We start from the raw sequence: 16,992 nt of genomic DNA, 5'->3' as shown, positions 1-16,992 counted from the left end.
ACTTAATTCGGTTCAATTCATGATTTGGCTAGATCCAATGCACCCCTATCAAGCACAACACAATAGTTCTACAACATAATTACACAATCGATAATTTATCTGAACATGTTTCTCATCAACAAGACCCATAAGAAGATTGGGATTTTGTAGTTATCAACTCCTACAAATACCAGAAAAGAAGAGGGTGGGGTGGAGTGAGCTTCTATTACCACACCAACTTTAACCTAGAGCACCCACACTAGTTATAATTCTCAATTGAATATCATATGAATTAAAGTTGGGGTGTCAATGGATAGTCGAAAATTCGAATCTGATTTGAAATTGAATTCAAAAAATTGGATATTATCTGAAAATTTCGAATATCGAATATTAACATTTCGAATATGATAATATACAATTCTAAATAATATATATTATTTTATTTTAATAATATAATATATAATAAGTTTTTTTTTAATAATGAAAAAATCAATTGGATAAAGAAAAATTATGATTTTTTTATATACAAATTATTTGAATTATAGTCGAATATTATCCGATATACAATAAGTTGTCGGATTCAAATTCGGATAGAGTTTTAGAACATTCGTCGGATTCGAATTCATATATAGATATTAGATAAAAAATTTCGATTCAGATTCGGATATTGCTGTATCTGAACTAATAAGCATCAGTTGACAGTCCTAAATTGAGGTGCTCAAAGTAAAAGTTAGTGTGGCACTAGAATCTCTCAATCCAATTTTGGCCTCACTCTCTCTCTCTCTCTCTCTCAGCCGTTGTTAGGACACAAAAAATTTCTTTGATTTTTCTTAAAAGAAAAACAATCTGCTTTTATTCACAACTTAACATCTCAACAACGCATCAACAAACCATAAAAACAAACACAAAAAAGCTTCCCAAATACAGCAAAAATTTTACCAACATCAGCTAATCAAAGCCCATGATCATATCAGCAGCAAAGCTATGGATGAGCGGTGGTGATGGTTTGATCAACTTCTTCTGCTCTGACATAAGTGGGGCCACGTATCGTGAAGGGAGTATGATGGACTCACGCTGAGCCTTGATGAACTTTGTGAACTTCTCCTCGATAACACCAAATGCCGTGGCAATCTCAGGACCATTCATTGTGTGGAGGATTGAGGTTGACCCTGCTAAGAACTGTGGACGGTTCTTGCGTGCTGACGTGGTGAAACCAAAGAACTCCATTGGTCCACTTGTGGACGCAATTTGGCACAACGGAAAGTACCTTGGCACCCAAAACACATCTCCTTGCTCCACGTCAGCATTCATTGCTAACGTCCCGTTGGGGAAAACAATCTGGATCGATCCTGATCCTTTCAGAATGATTCCGTACTCTGTCGCCATAGGATTCATGTGTGGCGCCATCATTGATCCCTTAAATCATGATCATCATATTAGTATACCAATATCACACCGAACACATGCATAATTGAATATAATCCAAACCCAAGCCCAACATATTACTAGAATGAGGCCCAACTCAACCCAATAGTAAATATCAATGGATCGGGTCCGGAGATCTGAAAGATCCATAAAAAGGCCCAGGCATAAGACCAAGCCCAATCAGTAAAAATGGATTCAGTAAACCAGTTTAGGTTGATTACCTCAGAAAGATTAACAAGATAAACACCAATGTCAGAGTGTTTAAGAGGCTTGTAATCGTGCTCATCGACGGCCACGCTCCATCCATAATCATTCTGAAAATCTTGCTTTTTATCATAAAGATTGTACGGGTCATGAGTTGATCGAACCGTGCTCCTGCCACTGTTATCTTCGTTGCCAAACATGCCGTTTAATAGTTTCCTCCAAGTCCATTTTGTTATTTCTTCTTCTTCTTGTTCTTCTTCTTGATCAACTTCATCATCTTGATCGTCTTGATCTTGAAGTTGGGCTACTCTTTCTTGTTGCTTCAATTGCATTAATGAAGCCCATTTGCCTTCTTGATCCAAGTCAGTTATGTACATAATTGGACCGTGTTGTTGGCCCGTCATGATCTCATCTAATTGGCTCGACGAAACCTACATTAGTGTGATTAATCGAGAAATGATGGTTAATCTTGTAAATAAAATTAAGGGGTAATTTGGTAATAATTCTTGTAATTGATTATTAGATTGATAACCAATTGGGTTGACGAAAATAAAATTAAGGGGTTGTTTGGTAACCATTTTTGTGATGGATTATGAGATTAATAATCGATTATCGAATCTATAATTGATTTTGAGAGGCATGTTATGTTAAATGATAATTAAACATTCAAAAAATTACGTTAAATGCAGCTTCGAGCGTTTGATTGTCGAATCCAGAAAGCACAGAAGTCGGATTCATTCCTCCACCGATGAAGAACGACTGCAAAGGAAGAACATGGAAATAATAATAATAATAATAAGGTCAAATTGTTATACATTGTAAACTATATAAGTTTTGAAACTTGAAAATTGACTCAAGAGTATGAGCCAATTATATAAGAAAACTTCTATTGCCACACCATTTCCCATTATAACACATCAAATAATGAAATTAAATACAACACACCAAATATTTCTATTTTTTTAATCTTCTTCTTCCTAAAACAAAACCCATTTTTATGTTATTAATAATGTTTAAAAAGAGTTATCTGTACACCTTAAATATTTATTTGATTATATGATTGGTGTGTGATAATGAAAAAGATGGTATGAGAATTAATATAAGGTTTCTTATAGGGGTGATAGATTCTATTGCCACACCAACTTTTGCTAAGAGCACCTCAATTCATATGAAATCACCAAAAGAATTTGCACACATCTTGGGGTGCTCTTAGTAAAAGTTGGTGTGGCAATATAAATTCTCTTAAAATAAATATTACTAAAGAAACCCAAAACCTGATAAGGACCCTTTCCCAAGCTCTCTGATGTATCAATGCTGCAAATGATTTGAAGTTTCTGTTGTTCTCCAGTGTTCACCATGTAGAAGGCTGAACCAGCTTGAATTCTAAACAAATCCCCCATTTTCAACTTCTTCTCCCTCAATTTATTTTTGCTGATCCATCCGATCTTCGCTGCACCTGTCTCACACACAAGTGATGACAACTGGGTTTAATAGCAAGCCCATGGGCTATGTATAGTTTGCAAGCCCATTATAGAAATATTCTTGAATAAAAATGGCCAAAAAATCAACAATGATGAGATCCACCAAGATGTTGGCCATATGTGGATGACCAGAAGGAATATGCCACGTGGTAAACAGTCATGGTTTAGAGGGCGTAGGAATATGCTACCCCACAGTCATATTAGCAAGAAAATCTTTCGACCCTTATGATTTTTAGTTTAACAAACAGACCCTAAGGCATGACCAATAAATAACCTAAGAAGGTTGTAGACATTAGGATCAAACTAAACCATAAATCGGATTCATTTCATAACTTTTGTTATGGACTGAGAATTTGGGTTTTGATAAAGATCCGATCCGATGAGGTTTCAATCTGATAACCTATTGGATGTTTTGGATAACCCATCTCTCGATATGATAAAATGTGCGAATGTATATAAATTATACTGCATATCTATATATTTTTGTCTAATCTATGAATTTTATTTAGATTTTATGATAAAATCCCATTTGATCTGATTGTTATTTGTTAGGATCGTAATATAGGGATTCGATAAAAAATAAAAAAATAAAAAAATAAAAAAATAAAAATCGATATAACAAGAGTTTGATTTGATCTTTTATTGAATTAAAGAAGGAGCACTCAAGGTACGGGTGAAAAGCATGTATGGTGGAGTGCACAAGTCCACATCAACTTAGTGTCGAACGTAGTATCTTAGGAAGTCATTCCAACATTACTCTTTTCAAAATGTACTCCACCTTAAAAAAAAAAAAAAAAGAGTAATGATGGGGTGATTTCCAAGACACTACGTTCGACAAGTGACTTCTTCGAGTTACGAGCGAAAAGCATCTATGGTGGAGTACACAAGTCCACATCAACTCAATGTCGAACGCATATCTTAGGAAGTCACTCCAGCATTACTCTTTTCAAAATGCAAAAGAGAGTAATGCTGGGGTGTTTTCCAACGACATTGCATTCGACAGGTGACTTCCTCGAGATACGAGTGAAGAAATCTATGGTGGAGTGCACACCTCTATGTCAGTTCAGTGTCGAACACAATGTTATAGGAAGACAAAATAGGATTTTTTCCAAAAAAAAAAAAAAAAATACATATTCGGTGACCTCTTATCGAACCCATTCAGAACCAATCGATAACAGGTTGCTGAGTGGGTTCATTTTTTCTCAATAACCTATATTTATCAATTGGGGTGTGTTTTTAGAAAAGCGGGGTAACGTGATTAGTACCAGAGCGAATGAAGAGGATGAAACTTGAATCCAAATATTGAGGGATGAAAAGTGTATTAGGTTCCATAGTAATGAACCCAATGTGCATTATGGGATTCTTCAAATTCCCTCCTCTCATCACCCTAACTTCTCCTCCTTCACTCTTCACAACCTCCTTTGATCTCTTCAACAAAAACAATTTTCCTGATTTCTCTCCTTCTCCTCTAAATCCCATCACCATTGGAACTAAAAAGAAGAAAACCAATACCAACAACATTGTTGTTTCACATCTCATCTTACCCATTTTTTTTTTCTCTTCTAGTCTCTCTCTCTCTCTCTTACAACTACTTAGATGTGTTTGCTTGCTTTCTTTGCTAGAGATGGCTATTTATATATTAAATAAAGTCAAGGGGTTGTTGTTAATTATGTAAATTGTTGATAACACGTGGCGTTAGTACAGAGTTTTGGGGTTTATTGACTATTTCTTATTTGTTTAATTTACCCAAAAATAGTGATTTACAGTTCTTTTTTACTAGGACAAAGTCTTAGTTTACATCCTTTAATTACCCATTAAGTCGGACTACATGCATCAAAATCTTATCCATTTACATGACACGTGGCATTTAAATTAATGAAATATCTCTCCAAGGTTTGACCAATATTTGATGATAAGCCTCTTGAGCTTTGGTCTTCCATTAGTGATTAATTAAAAATGACCTCAATGCCCTCTTCACCATCGATGTCGTCTTCAGAATTATATATGACCGCCGTTCCCAAGGTAACCCCTACTTGCCACTTAAGGGTTATTGGGTGTTCCAAACATAGTCATCAAGTCGGGTTTCAGGAAAAATTTGGCAAAATCGAAAAACATTCAAGAAAAAATTGAGTTAGGTTAGAACTATATAATTGTTCCTACTAACGGGTGTTTTCATATTAAATCATCAAGTTTCGTATTAAATTATAATGATGAATTAAGAATTCTCATGTTGATATAATTTATGCATCCATCCACAACAAGTAACCATAGATTCACAACATATTCAAGATTTATACTATTTAAAATTAGGATTCATTAACACTTCAAAACATCAAATCAATGTCATTCTCTTTATTTTACGCATTATTCGTGATTTAATTGTGAAGTTCATAAAAGTCACGTATTATTAAAAAAGTTGTGATTAAATTAGTGAAGGAAAAAATCACGATTTAACCACGACTTTTTCAATAAGTCGGAGACTTTGGTGTATTTGGGTTCCAAAACACTGTTCTCAAGACTGGCTCTCCCTGGCTTGAAACTTATTCGACAAACTTAGCAATCATACGAGATTGATGACACACCCTTGGACTTTCTTCTTCTTCTTCTCTTATTAAATAATAAAATATGATCTCAATGCCTTCATTGTCATCATCATTGTCGTTGTTGGTGTCGTCCTGATTATCACCAATGTCGTTATCATCATCATTATTAATCGAAGAGGATTGGTTTTGGGAAGAATAATGATGTAGGACAAGTATTAATGATTTCAAGGATAATTAGGACCCTTTAAAATTCAGAGGAAAGGCCTAATTGCTCTAGTAGAAATCATGGGCACCAGAGTCAGAATCATGAGAAGGACCCATTCATGAATAAAATTGTTGAGCTCTTTATGATCTATTCATAGTGGACTTCTCACTTATGGGTTAATTCCTTCGTTTAGACTTTTTCTCAGCAAATTCTTCATTTTAGGAAAGTTTTATTTTAGTGATTACTTTAGTTTTAAAAGTTAGAATCACTCATTGTTGATTTTGCCTTACTTATACGATTTGGTATTATTTATTTTCATACTAAGTATGATTTTGCTATTTTCAATAATTTTTTTTCTTCTATATTTCGTGTTATATTAAGAATAAAACTCTTTTTCTATCGGGTTGAGATCCACTAACTCCTAGAATGACTCAAGAAAAAAACACATGATCCTAAACCCTTTAAACACAAAATTCGATGGTTGAGATTTCAGATTTATGAGTATCTTGATAATACAAATCTTGAAGATACTTATCCCAAGGATAAATCTCAACCATTAGATTTTGTATCTAGAGGTTGGGATCATGTGTTTTTTCCATGAGTCATTCTTAGGAGTCAAGAGATCCTGACTCTTTTCTATAAATAGTACTGTAACTACACTGCAGAGACATATTTTTTGGTGGAATTATTTTGGATATTGACGTTGGTTGTATCCTTTCTATATTTCAAGTCACATGAAAGGGTATTAAAATATGGATACAAAAGTCATGTGTTATGTAAAGGAGATGGTTTCTTTTAGGGCTGGCAACGGATTGGTTTGTTACCAAATCAGTATCACTCCAATACCGATCCGATTTTTTTTAAAACATGTACCAAATCCGATCGAATTAATGAATATGTGAGTCGAATCCGATCCATTTCATCCTTAATCCGTAACCAATCCAATCCCAACACATGCCTTATTTTCAAATTATCAATGTTCAAAAAAAATTTTAAAAAATATAAAATCATATAAATTTTTTTTAAAAAATCTATTTTCCAATTACAAATATGAAGTGAAACCAAAAAGACTAAAATATTTTTATCAATATGTATTTTATATAAAACTAAGAATAATAAAAAAAATATATTAAAAATATGCTCAGATTGAATTTTTTCCAAAACATCTGAATTTGATCTGAAATTATTTCAAATCTAAGGTTTCAATCTGAATCTAATCCAAAAATCCAATTTTTATATTTTTCAGATCGAAACGATTCGGATATTGAGTATATTTCAGATCATTACCAGCCCTAATTTCTTCAACTCTTAAAAGTGAGTAAGATGGTTCAATTTTTTTCCAAACACATTATAAGAGATAGGGTCCTTATTAGAATGGGATAAATTCAATCCAAAATTGATCTAAAAAGTTATCAAATAGGATACTCATCAATTATATCTAAATGGTAACTCAAGCCCTTGATAAGGATGGAAATAAACAACATGTGAACAACTAATTGATAGTCATCCTTGTACTGGAGCTTCACTAAGGTCACCAACATCTTATACCACTAAATCCTCTTTGATAAGTTAGTGAACATCAAATGAAGTCGATGTAAAAGGATCAGAGCCATCAAAACTGTTGATTGGAACCGATCTTAAAAAAGAGTAAGGGCAGTAGTTTAAAAACAGTCAAATAATCAGACTGTTAAGATTGCTTACTTGACTTTCAAGATCAGAAGCCTATTTATTGGTGACCCACAATTGATGGTTCAAATTAATGTCAATAAACAATGATTTTGGACACACAGATCAATTGGTTGGCATATTTAATGCAAGTTCGAGCTGTTGGGGATCAAATCCAGCAACCACTTGATTAGATTAAGTGGATTATTGATATGGTCTAGTAGGTTATCTAAAGAAACAATTAATTTATTTTAAAAAATAATCTCTTGAACATAACCTACAATTATTATTTTTAAAGTAATAAATAGCCTATAATCATACAAGAAGCTAGCACTCACCCCTCTCTCTCTCTCTCTCTCTCTCTGCTCATTCGCAATTTTGAATCCAATAAACGGAGAGAGTCCGTAGGTTGTGCGTTCGATACCTAGTATGACCAATATTTCCTAGGGGCCACCCACGAGGACATTCCCTTACTTTACCTGGTGTGTGTGATGTGCAGGCGTTGCACATGCTCCGGAAAAGTCTCATATGCCTTGGTTCTGGCTCTAGCTCATCCAATCTCCTTATAGATGAAAGACCGGACACCTCGTTATAAAAAAATAAAATTAATAAAAATAAATACAAGAAGCTATATTATATAAAAGTGCCTCCATGTGCAAAATTAAATTTTTTTTAAGCTCTATAATTAGAGTCATTATTATTCGGTATCAATTTAATAAGGAATTAATCTGTGTCTCAATTATGGCTTCTTATTTGTACTTGTGGGGCTATCATCATTACCAAAAGCCTTATCCAAAAGATAGGGTATCTAGTAAACAAATCATGTTCCCTCATTTAACTCTGTCCAAAGTCAAGCTTTTCTAAGATGTTTGAACAATAAATTTTCAACATTATATATATCAGCCTCGTAAATGAATAATAGAAAAAGAGATTTAAAAAAAAAAATTGCTTTTAACATTTATAACCTCATGAGAGATCGATCTAAACTTGTAAATTTTAATGTGGGATTATTTCAAATTAAAGCATAAATAGAAGGGTAAAAAAAATTGTGTGGGGGCAATGGTGCCCACTAGCTCCGCCCCTAGGTCAGTGCTTAATCAAGCGGAATTAGGGTTTGCTCGATGGTAGTAATAACATTTGTATATTGTTTATAAACCATTAAAATCCTTTATGAGAAAAAAACAATTACAATGAAAATAAGAAGAGTCGTGCTGGAGTGACATTAGAATTGACATCATTTCACACATTACTGACATCGTATCTCGGTGAAGAGAATCTTTGGTTTCGTACACACATCCACGTCAACAATGTGTCACTCCAGCATTTTCCAAATAAAAAATAAAGAAAAAAATAATATAAAATTTACGTGATTTTGTAAGAATACCTACGTTCACGAGAAAATCCCTTACTGAAACTCTAAATAAATTGACTATGGCTATATAGTTCGTAAAAAGACGAAATAGTCCAAAAAAGTGAAATAAAAAATTCGGGTTGGGGGTTTGCGGAACCCCCACCTTCGAGCAGAGGGCTAGCTGTCCCGAAGCCTACCCAATACAAAATTGAACTTGTAAAATCCATTATTTGGTGTACAATCCCTTATGCCAATACCAAATTATCTCGAGATAAGGCAAACATAATAGAGTCAAGATCTCAGACGGTGACCCATTTTTGTAGATACGAATAGTATCTACATGGCACAATTTGATTAGGAAACAAATACATTAGACTGCATGAAAGACTTGATTAGGAGCCCAAGGTGTTTTAAACACCAACTAAAGCATACCACTTAAATACCTATAGAAACATGACACCGTATTGGATCCCCAAGTCAACATAATATAGGGAGGACTCAGGATCCAGTAACATGTACATCTCCTGTATGATAAGAACAATGTCTATATGGCACACTTTAGTTGGAGTTTAAGACGGTTCCTAATCAAGCCATTGTGTTTAAAACTTGCCATGTAGACACCGTTCCTATCTATAGAAACGGGACACCCTACTAGATCGCAACTCTGTCCACAATTCTTATGAAGTGCAAAAGATGAATCATATTTGCCCTAAAAAGCAAGTTCGAGAAGACATGGACTAACGGTAAACATGTGATGACATTAGTGTTACCACCAACAAACAAACAAACCAAAACATGAAGATCTCATGAACATATGATGGTGATATTGCAATAAGATCGGTAAGGATAACCAATATGGGTAGTTGAGAATTGAATGGGGGTGTCTGTGGTCCTACTTTACATCATAAGTTTCTTCTCAAGACCAGTTTAAGTTTTAGGCCATTAAAAACTTTAAAAAAAAAACACATTATTTTTCTTTCAAAAATTCAATTCTTTATTTTTTTAAACATAAATGGGGTTTGTTATGTACAAATGGGGGTGTCAATGGTCCCACTTTGCATCATCAGTTTCTTCTTAAGATCAGTTTAAGACTTTAAGGCTATATTTTTTTTAAGTCACTATTTTCGAGAATTTCTATTGTCATCCCAACTTTTACTTATTACATTCAACAAAATTTAAAAAAAAAAAAAATGTATGGTCTCACCCTAGTAAAGAATGTTATATCTGATATTTTATTCACTCTAGAGATATCGATATCAACATCAAGAAGTCGGAGTAGACAATTGTCATTGATGTCAACTTGTTATTTTTGATGGATTGTTGTCAATGGTGACAACTCTTACATTTATTTATATTTTGTAAGTATTATGATATAAATTTAAGAAGCGTTCAGAGGATCAAAAGAAAGTCAAACATTTTTCAATATATGAAGTAGAAGTTTCAGAATGAGCTGATTTTTGTGTGGAGATGATCTCTGAAACTTCTAAACCCTATCAAAAGTGATTTACAAATAATTGACGGCCCACGATTCTCCAACCTATAAATTAGAGTTAGAAGTTTCAGAATGAGTTACTATTTGTAAGGATGATCTCCTCACGATAAAATCATCCTCACAAAAATATCGGCCCACTCCAAAACTTCTAACTCATATATTAAAAAATGTTTGGCACACTGCTTGACTCTCTTTAAGGCCTTCGAAAGCTCCCCTATCAATTTTGATGTAGAAATGTTAATTACTATTTCAAGTGGCGTGTGTGAGGCTTTAATTCTGAAGTGATAAATATATTAAATAATTGGGGTGTAACAAGTACAAGTTGGGGTGCCAATAGATTTTCCCTATCAGTTGAAAAATTCAGTTTTTTTATATAATAGATTTCAGTTATAGAATGAAAAGTAAACTACCAAGACAGCTTGTTTTTGTTGTCTAAGAAATGAAAAAATAGATTATTTATTCAATGGGTCCACTGTAACCCCAGAAGGGTGGGACACACAAGAAACCCAGCTGTTATTCTCAATTTCTCATCTTTGAATTTCCTTGGCAAGATCTAGTTTTTCTTACAAAGAGAGGTTTCAAAGTCTGGTCTTTTTGTTTTTGTAGAGAAATAGAAAGGCAGATTTTGATAGACTAAGAGAAGGAGAGATACAGATCTGGGAATTTCATCAACAACTGGTATTGTGTTATCTCTTGGTTTGAATTTGTAATAGAAGTTTGGGTTCTGTTCTTGGTGCAAATATTTTTTTTTTTGGGAAGAATGATACCTGTCAAGTTCTCCATTTTCATGAAAATTTGATATGGGTTTTTTACTTTTTTGAAGAACTTGCAATTTCAGCATTTGGGTTCTGTTCTTGGTGCAAATTTGAGTTCTTTTTTGGAAGATGACTGTCAAGTTCTCCATTTTCATGAAAATTTGATTTTGGGTTTTAATTAATTTATTTATTCAGCATTTGGGTATTGCATTCTTTGTTGATTTGTTTATTTTTCTTGTAGATCTGTCTTTGGTTTTTTTATTTTATCCTGAAAAAAATTAAAATTGATAGTTTATTAAACTTGGGTTTTTAATATTTGTAAGAAAGGTTGTTCCTTTAATCTGATTAAGGTTGTTTAATCTATTAAAGATCAAATTGAAGAAATATAAGGAGATATGGGGAAGAGAGGAAACTGGTTTATTGCAGTAAAAAAAGCTTTCAGCCATGATTCCAAGGAGAAGAAGTATGAGGTTGGAAAGATTTTAAATTACTTCTAATTTTTTTTTTTGCTTCATGGGTTTCCGATTTTTCTTTTAAATTTTATTAATATTTTTTTATTTTATGTTCTTGATCAGAAAACCAGTAAGTCAAAGAAAAAATGGGGATTTGGAAAAGACAAACACATGGATCCATCGTCTTCGACAATAGAAATTGTTTCTACACCACCTCCACTCCCTTCTGATGAGGTGAAACTGACCGAAGTGGAGAATGAGCAAACCAAGCATGCTTATTCTGTGGCTCTTGCCACTGCTGTGGCTGCTGAGGCCGCCGTTGCTGCCGCTGAGGCCGCTGCGGAGGTTGTTCGTCTCACGAATGTGAGACAATATTCGGGTAAATCAAGGGAGGAAGTCGCAGCAATCAAGATTCAAACCGCATTCCGAGGATACTTGGTATTAGCCTTCTTTCTCTTAATTTTTTTTTTTTTTTAATTTTTATTACTGTTGTCAACATATTTTGTTAATTGGAAAAAAAATAAAAATAAAAAAAGGGTGTGAGAAGCAACGATAACAGTAAAAATTAAAAAGAGCATGACTCAAAATTTTGTGGTTCGGCAATATTGCCTATTGGGAAAAAAACAAAACAACAAAGAGGACAAAAATCGCACAAACACAAGGATTTACGTTGTTCGGCAGTGTGCCCACGTCCATGTATCAGATCAAGAACAAACACTATTTTCTCTTAAGTTTTACAACCTTAGAGATCTCTAGTAATAAAACCGGGAGTTGCTAAAACGTGTTTATCTCTCAACAATAGAAAACCTTTTAGAAACTATTACACAATTGCCTTTTTCGTAACCCCGAAAATTTTGGGCAGTGTACCGCCAACAGAATACAAGACATTACACAACACCTACTTCCACAGATGATGATGAGATGCTTTCACTATTTCCATGAAAATTGAAAATCTCCTTCATAGAAACCCTAAAAAATGAATTCACTACGAGTTTATTCTTGGGGTCTCCACCACCAAACCTTTGTGCAGGGGGACACGCTGACCCATGGAGTCGCTCGTGGTGTACATTCCATTCTGCCAATATAATACCACCAACATAATAGAAGTCACAATCATAAATGTGTGTTTGTTAGATAAATTCAAGAGGTATTCCAAAATTTATGGTATCTCGTGTGGTTTCTTCATGAATTAAGAACTGAACTCCATATTTATGAAAATTTTGAAATATCTTGATAAATTGCTAACTGTTGTGTTCAAACTCCCAACTCCAGGATAAAAATTCAAGTTTCTTGAATAAATTCTCAACTATTGTGTTCAGAATAAAATAAATTACATATTACCGATCCATTGTTTGGGATATGGTGTAGAAGATGAGGATATGTATGTTCTGAAGTAAACATCTTGCAAATGATGTTCATACAAAATTAGGGAAATTCCTCTACCTTGATTGCTTGTCTATCTTTTGGGACTTGTACAATGATGTTTTTTATTATGTCTTCATTTATACATTTTTTTTTTTTACAAGTTCAAGTTTATATTTTTTTTCTTCTCTTTATGTCATATTGGTGTTCCTTTGAAATTTTCCACATTTTAACTATACATTTAAGAATAATGCTGAAGTGACCTCTAGATTGGACCTCACATCGCACACCCTGATGTGAAAGTTTATGGGAACCATAGATGCTTTTCCTCAAGATACGAGTGAAAAAGCACCTATGGTTCCTATCCACTTTCACGTCAAGATGTGCGATATGAGGTCCAATCTTGAGTTCACTCCAGCACATCTCTATATTTAATTCTTCCGTTATTTTCTCAATCTCTACTAAGGGTATTTCTAGTTTTCTTCATAACAATGAATATTCATTTTTTTTTTTCCAGGCAAGGAGGGCATTGCGAGCTTTGAGAGGGCTAGTTAGGTTGAAAACATTGATAGATGGACACTCCGTCAAACGCCAAGCCACAACCACACTGCGGTGCATGCAAACCCTAGCTCGCGTGCAATCCCAAATCCGTGCTAGGAGGATTAGAATGTTGGAAGAGAACCAAGCCCTCCAACGGCAACTCCAACAGAAGTGCGAGAAGGAGCTTGAGAAGTTGAGAGTAATTATCTTTCCTTATTCTGTTTAGTATCATATATTAAACCAATAGATGCAATTTCTCACATTTTTATATGAAAGATTCTATTGCTAGACCAACTTCTGCTGACAGCTCCCCAATTCATACGTAAATCATCAAAGAATTAGCACATATTTTGGGGTGGCATTAGCAAAAGTTGGTGTGGCAAACATTAAAATGTCGTGATTTAGGTCTCACTGAAATGGTCTAGAACGGCTTTCTAGTGCATTTAATGTGCATGGTAACATAAATATGGCAATATCTAAACCCTAAATTAAATTTACAAATTTGTTATGCACAAGGTGTAAAATCTCATCTCGAGCCAATTTTTTGGTCTGGAGAAAAACCGAGACAATCTTGATTGAAACATTCAATGTTTCGTTTTGGTCTAGGCTGAAAGCTGATTATTGTCTTAGATGAAACATTTTGAAATGGTACGAAACTTTATGCAATGGTTGCCTATCAAAAATAAAATAAAAAATAAAAAAATTCTGAAGTGGTCGTGTCTAAGCTACTTCGGACAATTTTATGAAAATTCCATTAAGTCATTTGTAGGAAACTTTTTATTAATTCCTCCGAACTTGCTTAACAGATGGGAGAGGATTGGGATGACAGTCTGCAATCCAAGGAACAAATTGAAGCAAATCTATTGAACAAACAAGAGGCTTCTATAAGAAGAGAAAGAGCGTTGGCTTATGCATTCTCTCATCAGGTAATTTTCCATCCTTACTCTTCTCTCTGCTCTTCAAATATTTGTGACCTCTCTTCTTTCACCGCAACCTTTCTTCCTCATATTCACAATTCTCCGAATTTTTCTAAAAGATCGTAAAATTCTCTCATCCTTGAAATTTTATTTTCGTCAACCTTCACATCTCAATGACAAGATAGGATTTTTATGGAGGTTTAAGATGCTGGATTTTGGTAAGAAACCCAAAACATCATTGGCATATTTTCCTAAATTTTCCCGTTTTTTATGCAAAACTTTCACGAATTTATCCAAACTAATCAAATTGAAGCTGCACCAAATAATTACCAAATCCGAACTTTGTTACTATGTTTCTCCTATCATTGTTTTCATAAATTAACCGTAGTCATAAAATTTAGCAAATATTAACTTGTAATTTGCCTTAAGAAGCAAATTTTCATGCCTATTGAGGTGTTCACTCGAACAATTTTTTTGATTTCACACTAATTTGATCAAGTTATGTGATGTTCATGTTCCTTTATAGATCATGCAAAATTTAATGCTGTTTCTTCACTTATATATTTATTGACTAAAATAATCTCAAGCGATCAAGAGCATCACCCAATCCGATTTAATTGGGATAGTCCTATTTTGAAGTTGAGTCATGCTGGAGTGACTTTAAAATGGACACCGATTCACACTTTGCTGACATGGAGGTGCGCACAGAGCCATAAATGCTTTTCACCTTGTATTTCTATGAAAAAGCATCTATGGTTCTGTACACACATCTACATCAGCAAAGTGTGAATCAATGTCAATTTTAAAGTCACTTGATCATATTTCTCAGGAGTTTGTTTTTGGAGACCCCACATTCTCATTGGTCCACGTGTATTGAAGGCATACATGTTTGAATTTACAAAATACTCATATGCCTTCAATACACCAATGAAAATGTGGGGTGGATGGGTTCTCCAAAATCACATTCAATATTTCGATTCCAACGTTGCAAATGAACTAAATTCTGAGAATAACTGCGTGGGATGGATTTGCAGCAAATGTGGAAGAATTCTTCAAAGTCTACAACCCCGACTTTCATGGACCCAAATAATCCACATTGGGGATGGAGTTGGTTAGAGCGATGGATGGCAGCCCGGCCGTGGGAGAGTAAAAGCACGACAGAGAAAGATGTCAACAATGATCACTCATCCATAAAGAGTGTTAGCCGTAGTCTCGGAGGAGAAATCAGCAAAGCTTATGCTCGTCGTGAAGTCAATCCCGATAGACCTTCCCCAACATCCCAAAAACCTATTCGCTCTACTACCCGTCACTCCCCATCGACTCCTTCCTCCAAGGCCGGGAAATTGAAGTCCGCGAGTCCACATGGAGGTTTGTGGGGCCTGGAAGAAGACTCGAGGAGCACGCTCAGCGTGCAATCCGAGAGGCATAGAAGGCATAGCATTGCGGGGTCATCGGTGAGGGATGATGAGAGCCTAGCAAGCTCACCATCATCTGTCCCAAGCTACATGGCTCCCACCGCGTCTGCAAAAGCCAGGGCCCGATTGCAAAGCCCGTTGGGAATTGAGAATGACGATGAGAGGGGATCGGTGGGGTCCGTAAAGAAGAGACTTTCCTTTCCAGGCTCGTCGGGTGGGCCAAGGAGACATTCTGGTCCACCCAAGGTGGATAGTAGCTCAATTAAGGACATTGGAGTGCAAGTAGAAGAGAGTGTGAGCAATGGAGCCGAAGAAATGACAGACAGATAAATGGGTTGATGATCTATGATGATTTGTTGTTGTGCAATAGAGATTGGTTTGATGGGGTGAATTATTCTCATTGGATGGTTGTGATTTATTTATTTGTTGTAGTATTGTTATGAAGGTTGATTCTGTCCTTCCTTTGTGAAGAACCCAATTCAGTCTCTTGATTTGTGAAAAATTAACTTGTTGGAATATATTTGTCAGGGAAGTACTAATGGGTTTGTTTATAGTCCTGTTGTATGTTATCCTTTCTCTTGCCATGTAATAAGTTATATATTTTTGGGAGATTTAGACTTGCACCTCATGTTTTAGTGAATATTTGAGATACCCCTATGATTTCAAATTGATGAAATGTCTCCTTTGACCTTGGTCTTCTCTAATTGATGAATGAAAATTACCTAACTGTCCTTATCGTCATCGTGTAGGCAAAATCTGTTTATTATTATTATTTTTTTCTTCAAAATCAGTCATCTTCAACCTCTTGGGTAATATGAAAAGTCGATTTTGCCAAAGCTGCTAGATGGAACAGAATTGCTCTTTAAGCCTCTCAAACGTTCATAAATTTTGTCTTTCAATTTCAAGCACCAAATTACCAAGTTGAATGAAATCTTAGTATGTAGGTATCTTTCACATGAGGGTTCGTAAATAAATTAATCTAAAAGAGATCGTAAAATAATATTCACCAATAATCAACTAGGATGAGTAACCTCTTGGGAAGTTCTCGTGTTGCACTCCCTCTTTTGAAGGTGACAACTAGCTTAGTTGGTAAAGTCTACGAGTGATTTTCTTACATTAAGGGAATCAAACATCTAACATTTTATACATTTCAAAGAGACCCAAAAATCAATTTTCATTTTAGTTTAAAAAAAACATAAATTTTAA

The 16,992-nt window shown here is 34.6% G+C and overlaps 2 protein-coding genes across 3 annotated transcripts; one reads left to right on the top strand and one right to left on the bottom strand.

Moving 5' to 3' along the window:
• Window positions 1–788: 788 nt before the first annotated feature.
• On the bottom strand, window positions 789–4,666 carry LOC147384719 (vicilin-like seed storage protein At2g28490). Its single transcript, XM_086425992.1, has 5 exons — window positions 4,355–4,666; window positions 2,883–3,064; window positions 2,287–2,367; window positions 1,626–2,039; window positions 789–1,395 (listed from the first exon to the last, which is right to left on the bottom strand). Exons 1-5 carry the CDS (start codon window positions 4,635–4,637, stop codon window positions 928–930), a joined length of 1,428 nt encoding a protein of 475 aa, XP_086282118.1. The 5' UTR covers window positions 4,638–4,666; the 3' UTR covers window positions 789–927.
• Window positions 4,667–10,756: 6,090 nt separating this feature from the next.
• LOC147384718 (protein IQ-DOMAIN 3-like) lies at window positions 10,757–16,409 on the top strand. Of its 2 annotated transcripts, XM_086426399.1 has the most exons (7): window positions 10,761–10,833; window positions 10,952–11,023; window positions 11,470–11,570; window positions 11,676–11,990; window positions 13,432–13,653; window positions 14,261–14,380; window positions 15,406–16,409. In XM_086426399.1, the coding sequence occupies exons 3-7, from the start codon at window positions 11,496–11,498 to the stop codon at window positions 16,114–16,116; spliced, it is 1,443 nt and encodes a 480-aa protein (XP_086282525.1). In that variant the 5' UTR covers window positions 10,761–10,833; window positions 10,952–11,023; window positions 11,470–11,495; the 3' UTR covers window positions 16,117–16,409. The 2 variants fall into 2 exon arrangements, with proteins under 2 accessions (XP_086282524.1, XP_086282525.1); XM_086426398.1 differs by having other exon boundaries at window positions 10,757–11,023.
• The last annotated feature ends 583 nt before the right edge of the window (window positions 16,410–16,992 follow it).

Source organism: Akebia trifoliata, chromosome 15 (assembly GCF_017979445.1).
Source record: "Akebia trifoliata isolate Shusen 1 chromosome 15, ASM1797944v1, whole genome shotgun sequence".
Lineage (NCBI taxonomy): Eukaryota > Viridiplantae > Streptophyta > Magnoliopsida > Ranunculales > Lardizabalaceae > Akebia > Akebia trifoliata.
The sequence above is the reverse complement of the archived record's forward strand: the minus strand, read 5'-3'. Positions and strand labels throughout refer to the sequence as shown.

Bases quoted from the DNA above. Each gene is read 5' to 3' on its own strand.
- LOC147384719 (XM_086425992.1), bottom strand. From the start codon at position 4,637: ATGGGTAAGATGAGATGTGAAACAACAATGTTGTTGGTATTGGTTTTC. The intron at 3,065-4,354 runs GTACTAATCACG...TGTGTGAGACAG, and splicing joins CATCCTCTTCATTCGCTCTG to GTGCAGCGAAGATCGGATGG. The intron at 2,040-2,286 runs GTAATTTTTTGA...ACACTAATGTAG, and splicing joins CGCTCGAAGCTGCATTTAAC to GTTTCGTCGAGCCAATTAGA.
- LOC147384718 (XM_086426398.1), top strand. From the start codon at position 11,496: ATGGGGAAGAGAGGAAACTGGTTTATTGCAGTAAAAAAAGCTTTCAGC. The intron at 11,991-13,431 runs GTATTAGCCTTC...TTTTTTTTCCAG, and splicing joins CCGCATTCCGAGGATACTTG to GCAAGGAGGGCATTGCGAGC. The intron at 14,381-15,405 runs GTAATTTTCCAT...ATGGATTTGCAG, and splicing joins CTTATGCATTCTCTCATCAG to CAAATGTGGAAGAATTCTTC.